At 39.1% G+C, this 26,902-nt stretch overlaps 2 protein-coding genes across 5 annotated transcripts in view; one reads left to right on the top strand and one right to left on the bottom strand.

Moving 5' to 3' along the window:
• mbd4 (methyl-CpG binding domain protein 4) overlaps positions 1-275 on the bottom strand; it is a 3,909-nt gene extending 3,634 nt beyond the window's left edge. The window contains exon 1 of the mRNA XM_017305701.2: positions 148-275. The gene's annotated coding sequence lies outside the window, so the exon portion shown is untranslated. The remainder of the gene's footprint in view (positions 1-147) is intronic.
• Positions 245-26,902, top strand: ift122 (intraflagellar transport 122 homolog (Chlamydomonas)). Of its 4 annotated transcripts, none has more exons than XM_081609106.1 (29): positions 245-400; positions 1,592-1,658; positions 1,743-1,827; positions 1,914-1,992; positions 2,902-2,978; positions 3,097-3,163; positions 3,252-3,398; positions 4,110-4,182; positions 5,874-6,065; positions 6,420-6,558; positions 7,522-7,715; positions 8,561-8,698; positions 10,355-10,519; positions 10,753-10,950; positions 12,132-12,272; positions 13,050-13,103; positions 13,985-14,146; positions 15,647-15,813; positions 16,242-16,413; positions 17,982-18,084; positions 21,854-21,994; positions 22,101-22,198; positions 23,121-23,221; positions 24,786-24,951; positions 25,022-25,139; positions 25,237-25,365; positions 25,919-25,995; positions 26,123-26,287; positions 26,784-26,902. In XM_081609106.1, the coding sequence occupies exons 1-29, from the start codon at positions 360-362 to the stop codon at positions 26,868-26,870; spliced, it is 3,543 nt and encodes a 1,180-aa protein (XP_081465232.1). In that variant the 5' UTR covers positions 245-359; the 3' UTR covers positions 26,871-26,902. The 4 variants fall into 4 exon arrangements, with proteins under 4 accessions (XP_081465232.1, XP_008412278.2, XP_081465231.1 ...); XM_008414056.3 differs by having other exon boundaries at positions 25,916-25,995; XM_081609105.1 differs by having other exon boundaries at positions 4,110-4,188.

Here is a 26,902-nt window from a genome sequence, read left to right as displayed (position 1 = left end):
CTACAGTAAAATGACAGACACACTTTGCTGTGAAAAACAAAATCCACCGTGCAACACAGAAGAAGCGCCATCCCCCCCCCTCCATTATTTTTATGCAACAGCAAACGAAGAGAGTAAATCACAATCAAATTAGCGAATTGCACATACCGAATTCATCTAATTTATTTTGCTATGGAGGAGAGGGGTCCAAACCAAGTCTTGTTGTCAACAGTGGAGCGGAACTGAGCATGTGCAGAAACTCGGAAGCAGTTCTGAGCGTGCGCAGTCCGAGCAGAGCTTGACAACGGAAAACCCGAACTGCAATAACTTGTTGATTTAAAATAAAATCAGGTCGTCTTTTTTATGGTTTATAGCTGAAAATGAGGCCAATTGAAAAATGGAAAGAGACAGTTCGTGATCGGTAAGAGACTCTAACCTTGTGTTTGTTTTTTGCCCTGGTCGGAAACTAGGATGTAACGCTAACTGGATAGCAACGGTGGTTGCTATGTAAACTAGTAGAAGCCAGCTAACGTACATTAGCATCTAGCTATTTATCGAAGGCAAATGATGGACACTATGTACGTTAAAAATATGCATGAAAACGTCTAGTTTGTCGCAGTTAAGTTTGCTAGAAGTCTCTATTTATTGCCACAGATCTAGCTAGATTTTATGGTCTTGTTTATTCGCAAAGTATCTCACTGAAATATTTCCTTTGTCAAGGCGTTTTTTCTTTGCATGTAATGTTTTCCCAAAAATGTTGTCACTGGTTTATTACCACTGCAGCTACACTAGAGAACGTTTTCATCCTCTGACCTTAAAAAGCTTATATCCCTTCTTTCCGTTTTTTTTAAACAATTTCTAGCTTTAAAACTCACGATCCTTTTCACATTGTTGATGTACTGATTTGTAAAATTGTCTCTAATGCAATCTATGTTTTAACAATTTATTTAGACTTAGGAAACTCTACTTTACATTTACGTCTATCTTTTACCTAAATGTTTTTGCGTACAGTTTGCTTAGGGACTTAATACAATACAGACTTTAAATGCTATCACAACATTTTCTGTCGTTTTATAAATGTAACTCTACATTATTCCATGCCATTCCATATGGTCTACAATATTTAAAAATCAAACATTACATTTTCTTAAATTGGAAGTTGAAAAATATGTCACACAACTAAAACAACTATAATGCTGCCAGGTATTTAGGTATGCAAACATGTTCAGTTAGAGTTTTATTATTGCAGACTCATTTTTTTATTTTTATCATAGGAGCATTTTATCACAGTATATTGTAAACTATTTGTTACTCCCCTCCCCTATGGCTGTTATACATCCTGATTTTTCTCTGGATGTATAATAGTTATAATCTCTCTGCAGGGCATCGTGTTATCAGCTTTGTTTACATTGATGTTACTTCTTTGTATGCACGAGATAAAAATAAGAAAAATACACTTATAAAACAACATTCTCAAGGGCTTTTTAGGGGTCACCCTCAACATTAAAACTGCAATATGTGATTTTTACTGATAAATGACTCCGCACATTGTTGCTAATCGACCAATCAATCTTGTGAAAACAAACATTTCAAACAATTTTCTCTACTGCAGTGTTTATGACCTCGCTTTCAAGCCAGATGGCAGCCAAATTATAATGGCTGCAGGGCAACGTGTGCTGGTAAGGCTCACCTTTTATCTTTTTCTTGCGAGGGACATCTCTGCAGAATACATTGCTGTAACAAATTATGGTTTCTGTTTCCAGGTCTGCGATGCCAAAGATGGGACTATTATTCAGCCTTTAAAAGGACACAGTGATACAGTGTACTGTGTGGCCTATGCCAGGGATGGTACTGAGCTGGTTTTCTATTTGAATGTTTAGGACTTTCTCTATCTTATTCACCTTCATCTCATTAGGAACCGTGTTTTTGTGCAGGTAAGAGGTTTGCCTCAGGGTCTGCAGACAAAAGCATTATCATTTGGACTTCTAAACTGGAGGGTATATTAAGATATACGTAAGTGCTTTTATTATTCTAATAAGTTTTCTTTCGCTTTCAAGAGTAACTGCATTATTTTATGTCTTTAATGTTGTCGTATAGAGGTTAATGACTTAACAAAGCCAACAAATATCTCTTCGATTCAGTTTGTTTGTGCACCAACAATTCACAGATCATGTTCCAAAGACCTAAGTATTGTCTTTTAAAGCAAAACTAAGATGTTTGGCAACAGCTTAATGACTGCTATCTCACTTTGTCAGACTGCAAACACAAACAACACTATGTGGATTTGGATAAGCTGACAGAACTCTTAATCTGCAAAATTTGTTGCGCATTTGCGTTCACTTCACTCTGACATTCCCAGATAAAATCCAGGTTAACCAACAGGATAAAAATAATTTTATAAGGTACTGTAAAAATGTGAAAGTGTACAAAATCCTTAGAGAGGCCAAAAGGTTGAAAATCTCTGTCCATTGCACATTTGAGCCCACAGGTGGCGCTAAATGCATGGCCATCATCCCACGGGATCAAGTATTGCTACATGGCCTTGAGAGGACCTTGGAATAGTGTTATCTCTTCCCACAATCAAGCTGTACACTTCAGAAATGTTTGCCAAAGCCATATTTCAATTGTACTGAAAACTATTCGAACCCTGCTGAATTTTCTGTTTTAGCGCAGTTCCCATCCCTCGTTATAACCTATAATGAATCAAGCTTCTGTTCACTCATTCAAAACTGAAAACTGGGTCGTGTTATCCAAAGAAAATGCAAGAAATAATTGTCTGTTTCTCTCCCTAGCATGAATCACACCTATCCCTCATGAAGAACATTTCTTTTCGAATAAGACATGATTGTCTACTTTTACATCCTAGTGTACACTGTGCTTTCATTCCATTCACTTTTCTTTTTTTATTGACCTTATCTGCAGCCACAACGATGCAATCCAGTGTGTCGCCTACAACCCAATCACTCACCAACTTGCTTCCTGCTCATCTGGTGACTTTGGTGAGTGTCCAGTCAATCACATATTACGCATGAGATTGATTGGTTGATTAGAAGTAAATCTTTGTGATATCTCAAGAAGAATCACAAAAGAGAGCATTATCTGTTCACATTTTTTTAGGCCTGTGGTCCCCTGAACAAAAATCTGTAAACAAGACTAAAGTGAGTAGCAGAATAACATGTTGTGGGTAAGTTGTTTCTAGACTGTCATAAAACACTTTTTTATCTTTTTGTACAAAACATTGATGCTTCACTTGGAGTTTATTTAAACTTCAGGTGGACAAACGATGGGCAGTACCTCGCCCTCGGCATGATGAATGGTGTGGTGAGCATACGGAACAAGAATGGAGAGGAGAAGGTCAAGATAGAGCGTCCAGGAGGATCTTTATCCCCAATCTGGTCAATAGCGTGGAATCCATCCAGGTTAGTGTTTCTTAGTTACTGCATCACAACATCCATGAGAAAAGTTTATTCTTTTTTTTAATTTCATCCATCCTGTGTAGTCCGTGTTGTTAGCACTGTGGATTTATTGACTGTAAATTGCGTATTTTAAGCGAGGCCAGCAGGTGGCAGTAGTTGACATTAGAGTAGTTGAACCGTGAGGGAGATTATGATGCTTATTGAGAAAGTCTCTGTTCTCTGCTTCCCCCTCTTGCCAAAATCAGGAGCCCTTCTCTGACTGGGTTCGTAGGAGAAAAATAAAGCAATACAAAAATAATGTGCAAAGTTAGTGTTAAGTGTCAGCGATGAAATGCAGCAGATGTATCGTCAATGAAACAGTCCATAAAGTATAGTAGTTTGTTTAAAAATGAGCATGAGGTGTTTCTGGGAAGAAGTTGTGTTTTAAGCTGTAAGGGATTTAGTTTCCTTGGAACCAGACGGCAACACATTTGACAGGATGAATTGGTACATCTGCTTACCATGTCATATAGTTCTTTGTAAGTACAAATGTGATTAGGATGAAATATAACAAAGCTTTCCCGATGCCTGCTTGTCACTTACAGGGGAAACCTTTAAAATGAAAATTGGCCTCTGTGGTTTTCAGTGTTGTCATTACTTAACCAACCAAAGCCGCTATCAGCTCAAAAGGCTATGCTTATCAGCACCAATGGCTAAGCTGTTTTTGCTTCACAGGGATGAGCACGACACACTGGCTGTGGCAGACTGGGGTCAGAAACTCTCCTTCTACCAGCTCAGTGGGAAACAGGTGAACGTCAGTAATTGTTGCTATAAATATTCTCTTCCCGAATACAGCTCAATACCTCACATTTCCCACTTAAATTTTAAGATATTGAAATATGCGTGGCGTACCAAATAATACCAACGCTAGTAACTACATATAGTGAAGTCATTTTAATCAGCATAAATATTGACAGCAGGATGAATGCAACATATTTTCAGCCAACTCTTGAAGGGGTTTGCTTCACAGTCCTCTCAATTCTCTGGTTATTTTTGCTTGTACACCTTGTATACACTACTTCCTGTTACTCAGCTCTCCATTAAAATCCTTGGCTACAGCCAGCTTAATTAGGATTGGTATTTTGAGGCTCATCCTCATTGCAGAGGATTTTTATGGTTATTTTCCATTTTTATTGGTTTAATGGGATTTCTTGATATTCTGACATACTGTGTTTGGCTGTAAACCCTTACAATCAATAGTAGCAAAAAGACAAACTTAAAATCCCTCAGTATGTAATCTTAGTTTCAGTTTTGTGAAACTGAGTGAACTAAGTAAATTTTTCTATAAAGTCTAATAAATTTAGATGCGCCTGTACATGGTATAAATTCAAATGGATTTAATATTCTATCTTTACAGGACACCAGGTAGTCTGTATCTTACCAGAAATAACAGTTGACTTTTTTAAACATTGTAGGTGTAATCCTAGTAGGGGTGCACCAATTGAAGTTTTCTGGCCGATCGCAGTTGATCAATCTTTAAAAAGCCTAGCTTTCCAATTCCGATTTTGGCCAATAAATTTTTTTGCCTGACATGTTACTAGATATAGCAGTTGCACCACATTGAGTTGGCAACAGTGAGGTGACTATTGTTAACTGAAAACGTGCAGACATGACCTGATGGGTGTGTGTGGTGGTCAGTCAAACCTCTCTCACAGCAGGCCAAAAAGAGGACAGTAGACTTTAGTTGAGGTAGATAAGATTAGTGGATGAGATCGGCTTCACACGTAAGTATCTGCCGATCGCCAATCTCCCAAAATTGAGGAAATCGGGGCTGATGAATCAGTGTGCAGATAAATTGGCACAACCCTAAACCCCACAGAATATCCTTAACTGAGTTTAGAATCAGCTCTATTCTGATTGTAGGGGTCTGTTGAAACCATGACAATACACGGGACGTGATCCTTCCTGCTATGCTTTATTGGCCTACTCATAATCACTGCTTCCTCTTCAATTCCCTGTGGGCAATATTGTAATTATAGACAAATCTGCACTGTTCATTTCTCTCTGGTATATCTGAGGCTTTTTCCATTGTCATCTCCCTATTTATCAGTTTAAATGAACATTCTGTTTTGATTACAACACCAGGGATCGCTCACAAAGAAAGAAAATAAGCAGCAGTTGTCAGGGAGTCCCCCTTTTTCCGCTCAGTGAGAAAAAGCAGATGGATAGAATGGAGAGACCTGATATGATGCTGCACAAATGGACTTTGAACTCTAATACAATAGAGGCTTTTTTAACCACAGACGCTCTCTTTTTCTTTTTTTTTTTTTTTGTCTTTCTTTTCATCAGATTCAAAGGGATAGTTGAATGTAGTGAGGACTTTGAAGTGTGCCGGCCCAGACAGTAGGAAGTGCTGGCTCAGGCCCCTGAGCAATAAACACAAGACATGCTTGTTTTATTCCTGTTTTTAATGTGCTCTTCTCTCTTTGTCGTCCTTAGGTTTTAAAAGAGAGAACTCTAAACTACGACCCTTGTTGCATCAGCTACTTCTCCAAGGGCGAGTACATTGTGATGGGTGGCTCTGACAAACAGGTGTCCCTCTATACTAAAGATGGCGTGCGGTTAGGAACCATTGGAGAGCATAAAGCATGGGTGTGGACATGCCGAGTTAAGCCCGACTCCAACTACGTGGTGGGTCCACGTCACATTGTTCCATATATCTCAACGAGACCTCACCTTTCTGTGCCCCTGAGCAGGAATGCATGTCGCAGAGAAAGCGATACATTTTTTTCCCCTGTTGTGATAGCACATTTTTTAGCTACACAGATACACAAGCTATTTCATTTTACAGTCACTCTTTTACAGCTTTTCCTCTCACTATATTTAACTGAAAGTGATGAGGCACACAGGAGAGAATTGGTTCCTGGCAGATTCTCGCAGCTCGGCAGTATAGAGGCTTTAACAACAGGAACATTTTCCCACTCCCTCAGTCTTTTCTTAGAGGTGTTAATAGGATGTACTGCTACATTGTTGTCTCTTATCTAGGTGTGCGGCTGCCAGGATGGGACCATCTATTGCTACCAACTTAACTTCACCACAGTTCACGGCCTCTACAAAGACCTCTACGCCTATAGAGACAACATGACCAATGTCATCGTGCAGGACCTCATCACTGAGCAGAACCGTAAAACTTTGCACGTGCATCATGCAGCTTAGTTTATGACTGAAGGGGTGTTATGATGCCTTAGTAAATAATGGGTCGTGTGTCTTTTAGCGTCACATTGACCTGAATCAGTTGTGTAGAGATGGAATTACACTTTCACTGCATTACTAGACTTTCTTTGGAGATTATTGCCATTCCATTTGAATAAAATAGTTTTTAATTGAACTGAAGGTAATTACCAGCACAAGACCTTTCTTAAGTCTGGCTGGGTTCCGACAGAGTCTGGAAAAGTTCCGAATCTGATTTTTTTTGTCTTTTTAAGATTTTTACATCTTAAAAATCAGTCTATTGGAAAAAAAGTAAGAGCATAAAAAATATTTGTTTTTTCATACTTTCCCATCCATCCATCTTCCTCCATAGTAGAAGGAGCCATAATTAAAGTGTAACAAGAAGTCTAGTGACATTTTCTGTTTATAAAGGACAAAATTCTCAAAATCCAGAGTCAAGAAAGCTTATAGGAATGCAGTTTTTTTTTTTTTAAAGGTTGTTGTTTTGGTTTTTATACAGAACGCTTTCTTAACGGAAACATTCTGTATGAAAACCAGAACGTATGAAAAATGTTTCTGTTTTGATATAAATTTGTTATAAAAGTATTACTGATTGCACTTTAAAAATTAGGTAACTTTACGTTATTAAAGGTAAAGTTTAAACAGTAATGATTTATTGGTTAATGTCAAGTTGTCATAACAAAGACATTTTGAATAATGTCAACTTTGTATTAAAAGTATCATAATTTACTGAATGACGCTTTATGACAATAGCCATACATATTTATGAAGGCTTATTCATGTTCATGACAGGTGTTATGTCATGTTTATGACAGTGTCATGACAGTCTTATTCACCCCCCTTCAAATAAAGTGTTACCGCTATTTCTATATTATCTTTTGAAAATGTCCTCTCCCCACTTTCTCATGTTTCCTAGTGAGAATCAAGTGCCATGAGCTGGTAAAGAAAATCGCCATCTACAGAAACCGCCTGGCCATTCAGCTACCCGAGAAGATCAACATTTGTACAGACGACTTATCCACCATGGAATACCGCATTACTGACAAAATCTGCAAAAAGTTTGAGTGCAACCTGCTGGTGGTCTGCTCCCAGCACGTCATTCTCTGTCAGGTCTGGAGTCGTCCTTTTTTTTTTTTCTCAAATTCATTAAAAACTCAGCAAAACCCATCGAATGATTTTATTAAACTTGCTTTTGACCCACCTGTTTTGTATTTTTCTTCTTTCATAATGAAACATTTCCTTCTTTAGTTTCTCTGCTAAATCCTTTTGACCCTCGTAGCTGTACAAACATTAGGACGCCATTAAGATGATGAGGTCAGAATGAATTAGTGTTAAACCATTTACTCCAAACCTACGCAACCCAGGAATTGAATCGCTGCTTCTCCACGTTTCTGCCGAGCTCGCACGAGACCCCAGCTGTACGCGTGTTCCCAACTACATGGGCAGCACGCGCCTCTCCCCCTTTTGCAACCCTATTCAAACTGGATGGATAAAAAAAGACAGTTTGAATGGATTGGAAGGGTTATCTTTTTTGTTTTGGGGGGTCCTCTGCTTTTCGTCTGTGTTTGACAGCGTCTGGTGGGGCTGAGGAACAGCGCTGAGGTTATTTCCTTTTAAATTTGTCTTTGTGTGACAGGGGTGCTTTAGATCTCTCTATTGGACTTGCTTGTGTTTCATGCCCCAGACAGATCGTATTCCTTATATATGGGCTGTGCATGCTTCTGGTAGATTATATCATTGTTTATCTTTGTAGAATTGCTTTCTGACATTGAAACACCCTTTGCCGTGTTTAAAAGAACAACATGCTGCAATTTATTGGACTTATATGAGTTTGTTTTGCTATGATTAATAGCCCATGAAATGATTGAGCTAAAACCACAATTTTGCCATAATGAATCTTTTAGTCAGGACTCTATGTGATTGTGGTTTCATGTTACTTGTTATGCTCTGCACAGGAGAAAAGGCTCCAGTGCCTGTCTTTTGCTGGTGTCAAGGAAAAAGAATGGGTGATGGAATCTATGATTCGTTACATCAAAGTGATTGGTGGCCCGCCATGCAAAGAGGGTCTACTTGTGGGGTTAAAAAATGGAGCTGTGAGTACTTAAAGACAATGTATTCTCCTACAGGAAGTCTGAAATGGTAACCATTCCCTTATGTCAATTCTCTAGGAATTTGGAGAAATGCAAAATTTACAATGTTTTGCAAAATATCTGTGCAGCTTTGCTTTTGGTACAACAGCAAACTTCAATGTTTTTTTATTTTTTTTATTGGGATTTTATGTGATAGATGAACATAGACCAGTCCATAATTATGAAGGAGGAACATTTTTGAAGTTTTTTTTTTTTATAAATGAAAGTCTGAATGTGTTATGCATTTGTATTTAGCGCCTCTCACGCAACACTTAATAGCCATTTTGGTGCTGTAGCAGCTGCAGTCTTTAGGTGTATGTCTATTCCATCTTCACACATGTAGAAAAACTGAAATTTCTGCCTTTTTATCTTTGCAAAAATAACTCAAACTCAGTCAGTTTGAAGAGAGAGCATGTGTGAACATCTGTTTTTCTTTTTTCTTTTGTCACAGAATCTTAGTTGAATGCCGGTCTGAAGTTTCAATTTATTCAGATTTGGTCAGGAACAGCAAAAAGCAAAAATGTTACAAAGTAAGCATTGCCATAGACGCAGATCTACGCTCCGTGTAATTTGCTGTCCCATTTTACGGGATCATTTTAACGTTTTTTTGAGAAACTGAAACGTTTTGTCTCGTAAAATGTAAAGATGGTTGTTGTGAATCTGCAGCTATAAAAAGGAATTGAATTAAAATGATGCATCCTATCAACTTTGATAAGCTTACTTGTCCTTCTGAACAATATCACTGCCATATTTCACCATAGTTAAACTGTGTTCAGTGTCATGTGAAGGTCTTTGATCCCATTTAATTGGAAAGCCTTCTTCCACATGCTTGTTGTGTTTTCTCCATGACTTGTGGGAAGCTGTAGAGGGAATTTCTTGCATCTTCTATTAATAGGCGATTTCTAAGGGAAATACTAAAAATACTTGATTTTATTTAAGGATGTCAGACTGGAGGGGATTGAATACAAAACACTACACACTTTCAGATCTTTATTTGTAAAAAATATTAAACTGCTTTTTCTCCCAGTTTGCTCTCATATCAAAGGACACTGCAACTGTTACCCACCAAAAAGTCATTTTTTTGGCTGCTGGATGTTTTATTCAGTCCAGCTAAATAAAATGTGTTTAGAGGCTGAAATTTTATGTGACATTTAAAAAAAACAACACCTGCGATTTTTCATAAAAATCTAAAATAGGAAATATATTGCCATTTTTTAAAGAACCACCTTTTTATTACTATTTTTATCTTTTGAAATAAAGAAAAAAAGAGAATGAATACTATTTATTCTATGGGATGTTGATATTTGTGGAAAATTATGTAAAATACAAAATCACTAATGACAAGAAATATTGTTCTAAAACTCATTATTGAGACTTTTTGTGTTGTTCTCATGTGAACATTTAATACAATTATTTCATTAAAAAAATGGAAAAACAACTAAAACCTGTATTTATTAGTACAGCTATTGCTATCATGACATAGATATCACTTATAAGCAGTTATTAAGAGCTGCTGTGAAAGGCCCAAAGACCTTCCAGACCACAGGTTGCAAGTCCCTGTGAATCACAGCAAGCATTTCATCTGCTCAGATTTTTTTTTGTTCTGATTTTGTGATGTAGATCTTGAAGATATTTATCGACAACCCCTTTCCAATAACGCTGCTGAAGCTGTCGTTGTCAGTGCGCTGCCTGGACATGAGCGCGTCCCGCAAAAAGCTGGCTGTGGTGGATGAACGTAACACCCTCCTCGTCTACGACATCAAAAGCAAAGAGCTACTTTTTCAGGTTTGTCAAAAGCAGTACGGAAAAACATCTCAAGGACAGCAAATCGAAAGGTTTCTGAACGGACTACGCAAAATCAGCCTGTCTGAAAAAAAAACAAAACATGGATGCATGTTAAGTTTTTGCAAGCAGCGCAGGGAGACTTTAATTTTGAAGTATGTCTTTCTGGCTCTTCTTTGTTTGTCAGTGGCCTCTACACCTTGACTTTCTCATATCCTGTCATATTTTCTCTGTAGGAGCCTAATGCTAACAGTGTTGCCTGGAACACCCAGTGTGAGGACATGCTGTGCTTCTCTGGGAACGGCTACCTGAACATCAAGGCGAGCAACTTCCCTGTGCACCAGCAGAAAATGCAGGGCTTTATGGTCGGCTACAACGGCTCGAAAATATTTTGTCTCCACGTCTATTCCATGTCTGCGGTCGAGGTGCCTCAGGTGGGTTGTATTTTGTTGGCTTGTTTTAATCTAGATATAGTGACGGTTTCCCCTGCAGTAACAAAGAGTTTTATAGCACAACCTTGAGATGGTGGTCAAAATGTCCTGAAGGTTATTTGTTTTAGAAGAAATATTTTACTGCTTTGCAATGTTTACACATTTTCTCACATTGTGTCCTCAAGCTTCAGATTTTCTTATTGAGATTTTGTGTGTTAGACCAACCCAATAAGGTGAACATATATAGTTATGATACTTTCATATAACTTTTCTTGAAGAACTTGAATATGGTGGCCTGCTCTGTATGGTGTTCGGCCCATCTGAGTTAATACTCTATAATTCAGTACAACTTTTTTTAGAGTTTGTCTCTACCAGCATTTAGATTGGTGTTTTGACCATCTTTTTTTGCAGAAAAGACTCAATCAGATTTGACAAGAAGCCTCTGTTAACAACAATTTTCAAATCTTGCCACTGACTTCTTATTGGGTTAGAGTCTAGACTTTGACTCTGCCATTGTAGCTCTGGGTGAATGTTGAGGATCTTTGTTCAACTTGAAAGTGAATCTCCAGCAGTCTGACGTCTAAGATAGAAAAATCTAGAGAGTGCATAATTTATGTTTGGTCATGAATTAAGCTAACTATAAATTATACAAGATTCTGACATATAAAGTGTGCATCTTCACATATCTTCCAGTGTTATTATGAGAATCTTTGCCACTTCACAGAACAGTTGAATTTATACTTTGATTAAATTACACACAGTAGTTGCTATCTACTAATTATGTGATTTATGATTGTAATTAGTTGCTCTCCTCTTTAGTTAGGGTTATCAAAGTAAAGGGGGATCAATACAAATTCAGATTTTTACTTATAAAGAATGCGTAAAACTGCCTCATAGATCCTTTACCTTCCACTTGAGTATATTGTTCTACTTTTTGTTAGTCTAAAGCATAAAATATCAATAAAAAGACATAAATATCAACAGAAAAAGTTGAAGGCTGTTATTTGTAGCATGACAAAATGTGAAACTCTCTGATACCGTTACATTTATTCTTCTACCTTCCACTTCAGTTCTACTTTGTGTTGGTCTGAAGCATAAAATATCAATAAAAAAAGTTGAAGATTGTTATTTGTAAGATGGAAAAATGTAAAACTCTCTGAGACCGCTACATTTTCTCTGCCCAGTCAGCACCCATGTACCAATACCTAGAGAAGAAGATGTTTAAGGAAGCTTATCAGATCGCCTGTCTCGGTGTGACAGACAGTGACTGGAGGGATTTAGCCACAGAAGCTCTGGAGGGACTTGACTTTGAAACCGCCAAGAAGGTGAGTCAGACACACCAGTTTAAGAAATGTGTCATTATCACGCACAAGACTGGTACATTTAGTTGAATCAGCGAGAAAAAAAAACAAAAAACAAACAATAGCAGACATTCATGCACAGCCTTTCTCAATGGGGTTTATCTCTGAAACATGGAAACAGATCTTTGGACTTTTTCCAAGGAGCAAAATAAACAGTGGAACGGTGTTTTAAATTTCTTGCTTCTCGTGTTCATTTTGGTTTGTATTTGGTAGAAATACACATCCATCACTGTTTAAAAAAAAACTAAATAAAAATCTCAAAGCATTTCACGTATTTTTGTTTAATTAGAACAGATATTTTTTTGTGTGTTTGTTATACTTCATTTGCAACAGACGAGGATATCCTTAAATCACATCACGACATTTATACTTATTGTTATTATACCACGGTTATAATTTACAGCTTTGTTTGAAATGAAAACAAAATTAAAGTGTTCTTTTTTTTTGGCATGAGGTTTTGTTTGTTGCCAGTGCTTAATGATAAGTAGATTTGCTTCATTTCAAATAATGCCAAGATTTTCTTTTGTTCCATAAAACCCAAGTCGTTTAGTTAAGTTGTTGAACTGTTTTAGGCTGAATGTCAGAAGGTTTCTCAGGTGAGGAATTTAGAAAATAGTCTGTAGCTCAGGAGGTTAATTACTCTCAAGAGGGCTTTTGAAGACGCTGAAGCTAGTGATGCAAACTGAATTAATCTGATTATAAGAAAAAATTAATTTAATCACACTGTTTTTTCATTCTCAGGCCTTTATTAGAATAAGAGACTTGCGCTACCTGGAGCTGATCAGCAGCATTGAGGTAATGTCTGTTTATCAGAGGAAAGAAAAAAAAAATCATACATAAGTCATACGTCAATGTCCTTCTCATCTTTGTCTTGATTTAGAAAGGATTTAGAAAATCATTTTTTATTTAAAAAGCAACTCGAGTTCAGTCAGATTGGCTGGAGAGTTTCCATGAAGCTCACTTTTTTGTGTTCTCCACAAAATCATTGTCTAGCCTTTGATTAGGCCATTCTAACACACGGAGATCATGTGCCTTGATCTAAATCATTCCTTTGTAGCTCTTTTTATAGTCACTGTCCTGCTGGAATTTCCTCTCCATTCTCAGATGTTTCAACATTGTCCTGTGATTAAGTTGATCCAACCTCTCATTAATTCTGACCAGCTTCTATGTCCCTTCCGGAGGAAAACAGCCCAAAGCATGATGGGCTGTGTCACCCTTAGTGACACTGCCCAATCGCACCATATTTAATTGCGAGAATGGGTTGTTCATAGTGATGTGCTGTGCAGTTTTTCCATGATACATGCAGGGCTAATCATTTGCATGCAGGGCTAAAAGTTACAATTTACTCTCATGAGCATCCTCCACCAGATGTTTGCTGTGTCCCCTGCACGGCTTATGAGACGTTCAAAGCCTGCTTTAAGCTTCTTCACTTTATTCCTGCTGTGCTTCCTTGATCTTAATGATGTTGTTTGTTTGTTTATGTCGTCTAACAAAGTTCTAAGGCCTTTATTTAGCAGCTGGATTAATGCTAGCTTGAGACTGTGACACAAAATGTGAAAAAGAAAATAAAAATGGAGCGGTGTGAATATTTCTGTACTTCTAGCTGCTGTTGTGGAGATGTGTGTACATGCAGTTGACTGTTTGTCCACGCACAGTTAACGCTGACTGATTTGCAGGAGAGGAAGAAGCGGGGCGAGAACGACAATGAGCTCTTCCTGGCAGACGTCTATGCCTTCCAGGGGAAATTCCGCGAGGCAGCTAAACTCTACAAACGCGCCGGCCATGAATCCAAAGCCCTGAGCATGTACACCGACCTGCGCATGTTCGAGTACGCCAAGGTGATTGAAGCGTTTACTGACAAAGTCGCAGCATATTGCATGCAACTCAGCTTTTTACAAATACAAACAAACACAAAAAAAAACCCTGTGAGGTACTGCGAGCTGTATGAGTTGAGAACATGTGGCTTTTCTTTATTATGTGGAGAAATGCCAAGTTGGGGCCCTGTGCCGTGTTCAGACAGGCCCCTTTAGCCGTCTGTCTTTCATCTCCTCATACATCACCGGAATCACATCATACATCATCTGATCATTGCACTCATGCCACACTTTTACACAAATACTTTGGAACAGCACAAGGATGGCTCTTCTAAATAGTCATTTAAACTACATATAAATGTAGATGCAAACTGAATATATATGTTCTGTTTTTGAAGCTCCTGTGGAAGAGTTTTTTAACCTAGGTATTACATTTTAGTTCCGAGGAAGATGACACAGCTATGACTTATTCATGTATATTTCTGCATGCGTATGTGTATCAGATTGTATCTGTGCGATGTGGCAGCTGTATATTTTTGTGACCGTGTGGCCATCTGGCCGCGCAGCCTGTTTGTTTTAGGTAGGAAGGACACCGGAGGGAAAGACCGAGGAGCTGCCTGATGTTTGTCCGATTCTCTTCCTCCTGCCTCAGACCTTTACAGCCTGAATGGTTTAGCTGGTTTAGTCTGAGCAGGGTTTTTTTGCTCTCTCTAAAGATTACTATTTAGATACTGAAAGTGACATTATTTTCCAATGGAAAAAAGATCCTGTCTGGCTTAGGTTGATAGAAATTGTATGTAGAATTATGCCCAGTGAACCATGTTATTTTTTGGTACTTTATATCTTCAAAGTTAATGTAGTTTACAAGAATTTTAAATGCTAAACCAACACAAAGCACTGCATGATTGTGAAGTGGAGGGAAAGTTTTCTTTACAAATGAAAATGTGATAAGTCTGTTATATGTTCCCTTCCATAAGTTAAAGCTTTGTAGAACCACTACTCTTCTTCACAGAGTACTTTGCCAGTCTGGACTTTGACTAGTCTGAACTAAGACACAAATAAAATCAAAGTATGTTTGAATTTGAATTTTAAATGTAATTTCGTTGCAGCCCTGTGTAGCCTCTGCTGGAAGTTGAGTGTCTACCTCAGTCTTAAATATTTTGCAGCATATAACAAGTTTTCATACAGCATTGCTTATATTTAGTTGCATGCTCCGTTCCAATAATGTTTACCAGCCTCCTGGCCCCTTGCTGATGAGTAGCATCCCCATAGCAGGATGCTGCCACTGCCTTCTGTTGTAATTATTAAAAAACAAAACACAAAAAAATAGTTTATGTAGATTAGTTCACATTGCTTTTTCTGATCAGTGCTATTAATATATTTCTTTTTTTTTTTTAAAGACACAATTCATTTTAAGGAAGCAAATTTAATATGTTTAACTGTTTTCACAATATTTAGCAATGATCACAATGGGTAACTTAGCATTTCCGTGTTACTTAAGTAATTTGATTTCTCTCTTTGCAGGAGTTTGTTGGTGCTACAGACCCACAGAGCTCAAAGTTACTAATAACGAAGCAGGCAGATTGGGCTAAATGCAGCAAGGAGCCACGAGCTGCAGCTGAAATGTACCTGTCGGCAGGAGAACACGCGAAAGCTATAGATATTATTGGAGAACACGGCTGGGCAGACATGTAAGTGCCTTTCACTTTAGGAGATATTTTTCCCCTGACATCTTTATGTTATTAGTACACATATATTTATTTGTTTGTTTATTTTTTTTGTAGGAAAAAAAATACCTATTTTTTATCATTAGTCTAACACTAGCTAGAGTTACACTCACTTCTCTGTGTAGACAAATAGTTAAGCGGTGGCTGCTTCAGTCGTCCTGCTGCCTCCATCTGACACGCTACGCACGTGTTGTCGCGATCCTCCTACGGTGCTACAGGTGGATCAGAGGGGCTCAGCACAGTCAGAGCTCTTTAACCTGAATCAGATTCAGGTTCGGACCCTGACTGATTAAAATTCGTTCCGGGGTCATGAGCATGATGTAGCAGGCGGCAAGCTGATGGTTTACCTTCACTCACCCTATCTGTGTACCTATTCCCCTCTTCTCGTGTAGGCTGATCGACATCGCCCGCAGGCTAGACAAGGCCGAGCGTGAACCGCTGGCGAAGTGTGCGATGCACTTTAAGAAGCTGAGGCACCATGGCTATGCCTCAGAGACTTACTCCAAGATGGGGGACTTGAAGGCTTTGGTGCAGCTGCACGTGGACACGAGACACTGGGAAGAGGTCTGAGACACTTATTCAGCTCATCAGGATGACTCGCCGTGTACAGAAAAGTCTTGAGAGAGTTGTCAGTTTGATTGAATTATTTACTGGGGGAAAGAATAGGGAAATAGATTTTTTTTCCCAGGTTTATTCCCTTTCTCATCACATACACAGTAAATATGTGAATTGAAAAAAAATTGGTTGCTCAGAAATAAAAAAATAAGTGCACTTTGCTACTATTGATTTGAAAGTATGATGCACATGTTATCATAATCATTCAGTTTTTTTTTCTTGGTCTATTCCATCCATCCATACATGCTGTATATGTATATTCTCATTGGTTCTACTTGTATTTTTTATGAAGTCTAAGAGAATTTTGACTGAACTTATTATTTGAAAATAGAAATGAAAATGACCGGAGAACTATACACATTCAAGTCTGAAAAATATAGCATATTTGGCAGGAAAAATGTTTCTTAACACCTCCCTCCCCCCCAAATACAGTAACATGAAACCGTTGTTAATAAAGTGCTTCATGAGCCACAGAGTAAACTGTATTTTATGGCTTGTTTAGTTTGGCAGGGAACTCCAACAAATAGTTTGTCAGAATAACAGAGTAACCATGGCTGAATGTAAACAAGAAGACATGTCTGTCTGATCTCCTCATTTACTGACAAATGAAACCACAGACCCTCCAGAGCTGATCATCAAGATGCTGATTTCTCTGAATCCGTGCCCACATTGTGATGAGCCTGTGAGAAGTTCAAAACAAAATGCTGCATCAGCTTGAAACTTTACACAACTTTCAATCACGCTCCTGCGTCACAGCAGATCATGCCGCTCGTAGGAAAAGGAAATACTGCATTTCTTTAATCCATCTGCAGCTGTAATCAAATTAAAGGCAGTGCAGAGATGCATATGGATGATTTGCATTTGGAATTGCTAGAGCCAAAAGCAGAACATCAAATCTCAAAGACATGGTTCTCGGAGTACTTCTTAATCCTCAGAGAGCGAGAAAGGAGAAAACATGAGGAGGGTGCCAGAGGTTTAGGGAACACTTTGGTTTTATGTGCTTCTCCCAGGGAGCCAGACCCCAACACAAACTTGGCTACGTCATATGGATGCCATTTTTCTCTCAAGCAAAGTATTTTTAAATGACTCTGAGACCCCACTCAAAACTTTTCGCTCACACCAAAGAGTGTGAGCGATGTGTGTTTCTTGGCTCTCGTTATGCCACAGGACATCGAGCTTAATTAGTCACTTTGTAAGGCAAATTTTTGCTCACAGGGCCCCACAGCAACTCTTTATTTCCTGTCATTCAAACAGCGATGCGGTTGTAGTTGTAACCGAGTGTGAAGCCGGTTTCGCTTGTACATTCCTCTTTGTCTTCAGTTAATTAATAATGTTGTAGAAATGTTGTGACTTGAAAAAAATGTACAGTTAACTTGTTTTTCCCTAATGAGTTACAGCTGGACCTCTACCTGCCCCGGGCCATTTAACCACGTTTTCTATCTTGTACCAACTAACTGAACACCGATGCTCTATTAACTATAATGTTTCCTTTGTCCTCTCAACTGTCAATCTTCCAGGCCTTCTTGCTGGTGGAGAAGCACCCGCAGTTTAAATATGACGTCTTTGTGCCTTACGCCCAGTGGTTGGCTGAAAATGATCGCTTCGAGGAGGCACAGAAAGGTCAGAGCTCCAGCCTCACCTTTGCTCAGTCGATTTGTTTCTGGAATACGATGCATGTATTATCGTCTTTTTAAAAACCCATGCCTCCAGGAACATGTTTCTGCGAACATATAGAGCATACTTTAAGTTGGTCTACATATGGAAGTGATAAAACCTGCTGGGTTTGGACACAGACTTTTTTTTTTCTCAACTTCCTCAAGATTTTCCATATCCCCCGTAAAACATGATCCTCTTTGCCAGAGCAGAGCAGGACACGGCTCGGCTGCCTGTTCAGTGAGTGACACGCATGCTTGCCTCTAATCACCAGTGCTACAAGCGGCTCTGATGATGATTACCAACTCTAACCATAGTCATAATCAGCTCATAGATTTATAATTATAATCTCAGCAGGCATATTTCCTCTCCTACATAATCTTCTTCTGCTCGCCTCTATGTGGGATTTATGACTGATTGTGTTTGGGCTTGCTTATAGGCAGGCGTTTAGGTAATTGTGTGCATTTTAGGGAGCTGTCGAGGCAGTATTGTGTTACCAGTGATTGTGATGTCTCAGTTTCTGGCTAGTCTCACACTCAGTGCACTGGTGTTTCTCTGTGACAATCTCAGAAATGGTTATCATGGCTTAAATGCTAAAGTGCTTTAGTTGTTGTTTTTGTGGCTTTTTATGGATAACAATTGAGCTCCAAAATGAAATAATGAGCGGTTATTGTCTCCACAGTAGCAGCACACAAAATACAACTTTGTGTGTTTTTTTTATTTCCATTTTTGAATAGTTGAATGAATTAATATGCCCAAGATTGTCTGGTCTTGTCACAATGTCTTTCTTGAGTCTGACAAATTATCTAATGAGCTATTTTTCTACACAGAAAAATACTTTTCTTATTTGGATGCTGTTAGAAATTCCTGCGCTTATTAAGTGTCATCATTTCTAATTCTTTGAATGGGAAACGATGCTGCCATTTTAGAGGAGTAGAGATGGGTTTCAAAAGCTTAAAAATGCCTCAAATAAGAGCCCCAATCCAAATGAATTTTTAAAAAAGATGTTTAGGATGCTGGACAACAGCAAAGCAGGCTAAGGAGATGGTGATATTAAAGGATAGTTACTTGAGTGCTGCAAAAATGCAGTTCCCCCAAAACTTTACTTTGAAGGATTTTGTAGAGATGGACCAAGAAATGGGTGTAGGATGTTAGGAAAACACATGAAACGAAGGTATCAATGAATATCGTGAAGACCCTGTGGGTTATTTTAAGTTAAAAAAAATACAGTACTTAAACTAAATATATAACTTACACTTAGCAGCAAACACAGAACCTAGATAGCCACTAGTCTATCTAGATGCTGAAAAAAACAATTGGACTCATTATTTCCACCTTAACAACATCTTATGTTTTTTTGAGATGATTTATGGTTACTAATGCTGTTTTGACGGTGAAACAATCTTGATGTAGCTTCTTAATGATTTGATTGCCCTCCTTTAAGCATCTTTACCTGCAATGAACAAAAAGCATAATCATTTCTGGCATTGAGATACTGAATGCATAACCCTCAAATACTTAACTAAGACTTGTCCTACTCCAAGTAGTTTGTTAAATTTGTGATTTCTTGCACTATCCTGCTGTTGATTGGAATTGCCCAGTTGTCACCTAAATTTGTTCTGACTGCTGACCAACAAAAATCCAGTTTTACCAAATCTATGGTTGCAGATAATGTAAGGGGTACCAGGTTGCACCCACAACAACACTTTTCCGTGTGGATGTCAATACCGAGAGAAGGAGATTCGAAGTTAGCTGTTTGTTCTGCCAAAAAGGTGTTTGAAAACAAGACAGCGGAAGCTCAGAGATGTAAGAAGTTAATAAAATAACAAAATGGGTTCTCATCTTTTTTTAGCTTTCAACCTCTTTCTGCCAGCAGGATGATGACATTGTTTGCAACCTTTTGGAAATCTCAGAGTTAAGGTGGCGGGAGGAAAAATACTTTGAAAGCGTTTCATATAGCTTATTGTATTCTATTTTTAAATACATATTCTGAATTGGCCAGAATCGGTATTAACATGCAGACGTGAGTCGAAAGTTAACCACATTATCTGGCAGTTAGGAGTTTCTGTTCAGGTTTGTTTAACAGTAGATTTTATCTGTATTACTACATACTATATATATATATATATATATATATATATATATATATATATATATATATATATATATATATATACATGCTGACTTTATAATGATATAACATGTAAAATAACATGCATTTCTGTTTGTCTCTAAAAGCGAGCTCAAATTAGAAAATATGGAGCACAGTCTGCAGATTTGTCAGTTTGTGTTTGGTGTTTCTGTTAGGTGGGGGTTTGGGGTTTGTTGTCGCTAACAGTAACCAAAAGCAGCTGAATGTGATTTCTATCCAGTTAGGCCTTCTAATATATGTTTGCCAATAATGCATTTTGACCCTTGCAGTGCTCTGTGGGGGCAGGGTCACTGTTGGGGTCGACTCCTAAAAGCTGCTTCTAATTACCCAGTGATAGGAACACAGAGACGAATCTCTTGTTTATTTAGACCTAAAAGTAGAAATGCTTTGGTGTTCGGCAATATTTTAAGAACCGCCTTCATAGCTGGACTGATCTGCAGCTAGTCCTTACATATACAAAATGAGAATCACATTAGAAACACTTTATCTATTATCTGGTAAATACATCACTTTTTACATCTATTCCCAGTGCCTCGCGCATCGTAACATTTACTTCTCACATTAAAACTACAGAATTAGCTGTATTTCATTGGGACCTTATGCAATAGTAAACCCACAGAAAGTATTGCATATTTTTTTCAGAGTAAGGAAAAGCACTTGGAATTCTTTCACAAATAAAAATCTGACAAGTGTTTATTTACATAAAGAGACAGAAAGAGCATAAGAAAAGGAGAGAAGAAGCTCACCAACTTTGGAGCATCAGCAGAGAGCCATAGCTCAGTTGGGATAATCTGTTGATATGGCAACTATTGGGTTTCTGCTTCACATGATGGCATGGGACCAAAACTTAAACTTTTTACCTCTACATGCAAAACATCACGTATGGTAGGGAACAGCTCAGCATCCTGAATATACCAACCCCTCTGTGAAATATGGTGGTAGCAACATCATGCTGTTGAAGGCTTTTTTATAGAGAGAGGGATTTTAAATACAGCAATATCCGTCTATCCAAAACATTCAGCCAAAACTGCAATACAAGAGATTAGGAAACAAACACATCCATTTGTTTGACTGATCTCGTCACAGTCAAGAATTAAATCCAACTGAGAATGTGCCATTTTCTTATGAAAATGGCTTCTCATAGGATGCTGTCCATCCAGAGCTAGTTTAGCAAAGAACCCAGAAAACATTTTTAGCTTGAAGAAATGGAGTCGGTGATTAAGGTGAAAGGTGGATCTCAAGGGTGGAAGCACAAATGCATGAAAGATTAGGTGCTGTACTTTAAATTTGTATAACAAATCACAACAAAATAAAAAAATATATATATATCGCATAAAATCCTAATGAAAAACATTGTCACTTAACTTTAACAGTGATATGTAACTGTGCCAAGCATTAATGACGAGGAATATAAAACCTGTCCTAGTATTGCTTTCCTGATGTGTGAAATGGTTCCTTGGAAGACCAGTGAAAAACGTCACATAGTGTCTCTCTTGAACTCGACTGTATGAAGTGTTGCTTCATTAAATTGGCTTTTGAAGACTCACAGGAGCAACTGACTGTTGATCTTTTCCTACTTGTCAGCATTTCACAAGGCCGGGCGTCAGAATGAAGCAGTAAAAGTCCTGGGGCAGCTTACCCACAATGCAGTGGTGGAGAACAGGTTCAACGACGCAGGCTACTATTACTGGATGCTGTCTATGCAGTGTTTGGACATTGCCCGAGGTGAGGAACATCAACTGTGAAGTCTTAAAAACCCTGTTTTTGTTTATTTTGTTTTGTTTTTTGCCATGAAGTTTCACCTTCTTATGATTGTGTGTATCTGAACCAGAAAACACAGAACAGAGGAAGGAAATGCTGGAGAAGTTTGAGAGCTTTCAGCATCTTGCTGAGCTTTATTACGTCTACAGCTCTATCCAGCGTTACACGGTGAGACTCTAGAACTTTATAAGTTTTAATTCTGCTTAACTCAGACACAAAGACCAGGACCTAAGTGAATAGCTGTCAAATTTAAACTGCTTAGCCCCAGAAATGGTACCTACAATGTGGTTAGAGGCCTATTTTTGGTCACTTATACGTGACTTACGATTTCACGCACACAGAGAATAGGTCTGGCTTTGCGAGATTATGTCAATCCACAGAATGATTCAGCTTTAAATGGAAATTAAGATAAGCACAGAGAGTGTCAGGCGAAGCGAACAAAAGAGGAAATAGAAGGCATTAAGTTGAGGTTACAGTTCACTAAAGGGAAATATCCCACCCATTATTGGACTTCTAAACCCCCCTGACCTCTGTCGCTAAGGTAAAAAGCTCCTTTATGGAACAACATGACAACCTCCTGAGTGGCCTTCTCCTGCCCCCCAGGCCTCATATGCCTCAAGACAACACACTTCCTGCTTATAAGGGTTTTGTGTGTGTGCGTGTGTGCGTGTGTGACCTGGCCTGTGTCAGTGTGCTCAGTTTGTTGTTTCAGCTCCTTCGTTCTGTCTCTCCGCCGTGGTCACACCCTCACAACAACAGAGGCATCTCTGTGATCCAGACCAGAGCAGGAAAACCTCTATTTATCACGCTAACTCTCCCAGACAGGCGCTATAGATTTAAAGTTATCAACTCTTGGGGATGAAATGCTTTTAGTGACGGCTTTAGAAAATTCATCTTTGCCTTCCAGGGCACTCTGAGGACGGATAAGACGCAGCAGCGGGTTAGGCCGCTTTAGGACAGGTTGAAAGATTATAGAAATAAGAGTGGGAGTAAAAGAAATGGAGCTTTTAAAGTGGTTATCAGATATTTAGGTTATTTTTAATCCATACCACCCTCATCTCTTGTTATAAATTATTTTTTCTATCTTTAGGATGAACCTTTTAGTTCCCACATGCCAGAGACAATATTCAGCCTCTGCAGGTTCCTTCTGAACAACCTCACCAAGAATGTACTTCCCGGGATTTCTAAAGTGTATCCTTTTTCTCAATGAAAGTAGATTTAACACACCAAGATGTTGCAGAAGGGTGGACTTTACCTCTTTCCTACAACAAATCGCTCCAAAATCAACACTGGCTGGCAGCAGCAGCAATGACAAAGCAGAGGAAAAGAGATAAAAGTTGGGAGAGAACGGAAGTGTTGGCGCCACAGCGGAGACCGCTCTGCTGCTGAGGGAAAGAAAAGCCGTGATGACAGGGAGGAGGCGATGCCAGCAAGAGGCACATAGTTGGTTTTCTGAACAAGTGGTTTGATTACTGAACTCTGTGCACACTTCCCTGTTCATAAACTCAACGAACAATTGGTTTTAATTTGAACAAACAGATTTCACCCCACTAAGAAGCGCGCAGAGCAACCCATCCAGGAGCTGGTGTGAGGAAGGAAAGCAGGGCCTTGGAAGAGGAAATCCACCCCAGCAGCTGGGATCCTCTGTGGCTGAACCGAACTGCTCCGACAACTTTGAAGTGAGATTTATGAACTTGGCGATAAGGTGTTGGACGTTGTGTGAGCTGTTAGATACAGTGCTGCAAGTAAACTCCCCCACCACAGCCCCCCGAACTAAACACTTTACACAATAGAAGGACGTGTGTTTATCAGGAGTAGCAGAGCTGGGTGTGTAGGAGGAGCTGGAGAGGAATAGTGTCCCGATATAGAGCTGTTGCCTCTGCAGCTGATTGACCTGTGCTACGCACTCACAGAGCTGCTCTCCACAATCTGTTTTTATATAATTACTAATAGTTAGCAGTTCTGTTCAGACTCTCTGCCAAATGTGGGTGATGTAATTTATTTATTTATTTGTTGCTACTACTTTAAGGATCTGATGCACCAAGAAATGAACTAGTCACCAGATTTGGCAGATTTTATTTTCATTTTTTTACATTTGACTGACCACAACCAATGATAGGGAGATCAAAGATCTTTTTTTCCAATCTGGTGCCTCCCGATTATTAAAACGTTTATTTATTGCTGTAATTTAATTTAAAAAAGTAAACCCAAGATAGATTCATTACACACACAGTAATATAATTAAAGGTTTTTAAAAGATTTTAATCATGTTGCTGATGAGTTCAAACATAGAAATTTAAGTGCAGAACTGTTGAAAACTCTCCTTCATACACCATTTGACATCGTCTCTGCTCCTAATATTAATCATGATGTTCACAGAAAGGCTCCTTAAATCCCCCTTAGATTAACATTAATGACCTGCGTTTTGAAGTGTGCCAGTGAAGCAAAACAAAAAGATGTGCTTCTATTGTAAAAGAGTAGATGGGATTTGCTGCCTTTCTCTTTTACAAGTTCCTCTTGTAAATATGTTACTGCATTTTCGAGTTACTGGTGATGCAGAGAGAAGGCACTGCTGCCTGATCATCTCTTAAGAAATCATTCATTTATTTATTTTGCATAAAATGTTAAGTATTTGTTTCTATTTAGTTAGAATTGCTGCCAGCTTGTCAGATCTTCATAAAATGGGTTGTCAGACATCTCTCTGATCAGTGTATCCCTACATGTTGTGGCACAAAAGCCTTAACCTGACTGTTAGCAACACCTTGTTTGCTCTGGCCAAGGAGAGTTGCAAACTGGGAGCGTATAAGTTGGCCAGATATTCCTACGAGAAACTGCAGGAGCTTCACATTCCCTCACGTTTAGTGGAGTCCGTAGAGCTGGGCAGCCTCACGATCCACTCCAAGCCCTTCCACGACAGCGAGGTGTGTTGAAGACTTCAATTAAAATCCCTGTCCTGTTACCTGTTGGGTAAAGTTTTCATGTTTCCTGCAGGACTTTATTGAGGACATGATGTGCTACCGCTGCTCCACAAACAACCCGCTTCTGAACAGCCAGGGCAGCGTGTGCATCAACTGCAGGCAGCCTTTCATCTACTCCGCTTCGTCATACGGTCAGTGACTCAAACATGCTGTGTGTGTTAACACTAATGCGAGATTTTATCGTTTTGTTGTTTTTCCATTGTTTTGCACACGTTGTTTGTGACACAGAGGTGCTGCCTCTGGTGCAGTTCTACCTGGGGGAGGGAATCGGTGATGAAGAAGCTCTGTCCCTCATCGACCTGGAGGTTCCTCACACAGAAGATTGCAAAGCACGAAGCCCCAACGTGGGCAGCAGTGGTATCCTTTCATCTTCAGCTTATTATCATATCTGCACACAAAGTGACAGATTGTTCTCTTGATGCATATGAATTATTAAGTGCTCATTCTGCAGCTGCCCTTACAAACAGCACACCTCCTCTAATTGAAGCACGTGGCTCTCCTCTGTCTTGTGACGGTCCTTAGAAGCTGTTTAGTCTGCGCTGGCCTTGATTTCGTGCTTGTGGGTAAGCTGTCAGAACTAAGTCATCTTAGTCTTTGCGCTAATAGGGTTAGTGAGGCTCTCCCGTCTCATCTTAATGACACTAACTCTCGAAGAGCCATAGCCACAGCCCTGCTGTGGGGATTAACCTGCATTAGCCAGCAGACTCTCAAGGGCACCGAGGTGTGTTGTGTTCTTCCAAGGCCGTGAAGTGACTGACAGGCACAACTTAAACACATTGTCTCCCAGAACTCGCCTTCAGATGTCAGTTTACCTGGAGCTTTCCTGTTTTGCAGGTGTCATTGTGGAAAACATTTGTAAAAAACGTAAAAAAAAAAAAAAGGTTATTTGCTCTTAACTGATGCCAAGCAGACCTGGAGGCTCTGAGGATAGACGACGGGTTGGTTAATACAGACGACGATCCGTTTTCAGCCAAAATGAGCTTCGAGGTAAGAAAAGAGAGGAGAAAATAGATGAGGTGATTAATATTCTGCCAGCTGGGTGAGCCAGCTGGAGACGGTGAAAAGACGGAGGCCGTAAGAGGATGTGTTTGTGTTCATCCGTGTGTCCAAACAGCAAGGGGGCTCCACCTTTGTCCCCGTCAAGGTGAGTCGTTCGGTGCTGCGCTCCATGAGCAGAAGGGACGTCCTGATCAAACGCTGGCCCAAGCCGCTCAAATGGGAATACTTCCGCTCCCTGCTGCCGGATGTGAGCATCACCATGTGCCCCAGCTGCTTCAAGGTACCGCATTTACATACCCAGCGCTGCAGCTCTCGCTGAAATGGTTTTAACTGGCTGAAACGGATTTTCAATTTAGTTTGAGTTCTGACTAGACCATTCGGAGTTTGACCCATTGCAATTGTTTTAATTTTTATGACTGAAACATGTACAAGAGAAAAAAACAGTGCTGCAGCGTCTTGAGGAAGTTGTAGTTTTAAATCCAAATTAAATGTAAGCGATTTTCCTTTTTATGCATCAATAATAGAAGTTTTATTTAACTCAAAAAGTCTACCAAATTGAAAACCCTTGTTTAATGTGGGGGGAGGGGGTTGGACTGAATATGGTGTGATTTCTTAATTTTGATCAATATAATAAACAGAGAGAGAGAGGAAAAAAATGTTTTTGTAGTTGACTTGTGGATCACCATAATTGTCTGATTTCAATCTCTAGATTGATGGTTGATCTGCTGCTGCTTCCTTCTTGTTTTCTAACGCTTTCTTACTGTACTTTCTTGCAGATGTTTCACAGTGAAGACTATGAGATCCTTCTGCTGCAGCACAGCTGCTGTCCTTACTGCCGCCGACCCATCGATGAACCCAACTGATCAACACTATATTAAATTTATCAAACATTTCA

Source organism: Poecilia reticulata, chromosome 7 (assembly GCF_904066995.2).
Source record: "Poecilia reticulata chromosome 7, P_reticulata-male-v2, whole genome shotgun sequence".
In the NCBI taxonomy this organism is placed as follows: Eukaryota; Metazoa; Chordata; class Actinopteri; order Cyprinodontiformes; family Poeciliidae; genus Poecilia; species Poecilia reticulata.
Note: the sequence above shows the minus strand (reverse complement) of the source record. Positions and strands in the feature narration are given on the sequence as shown.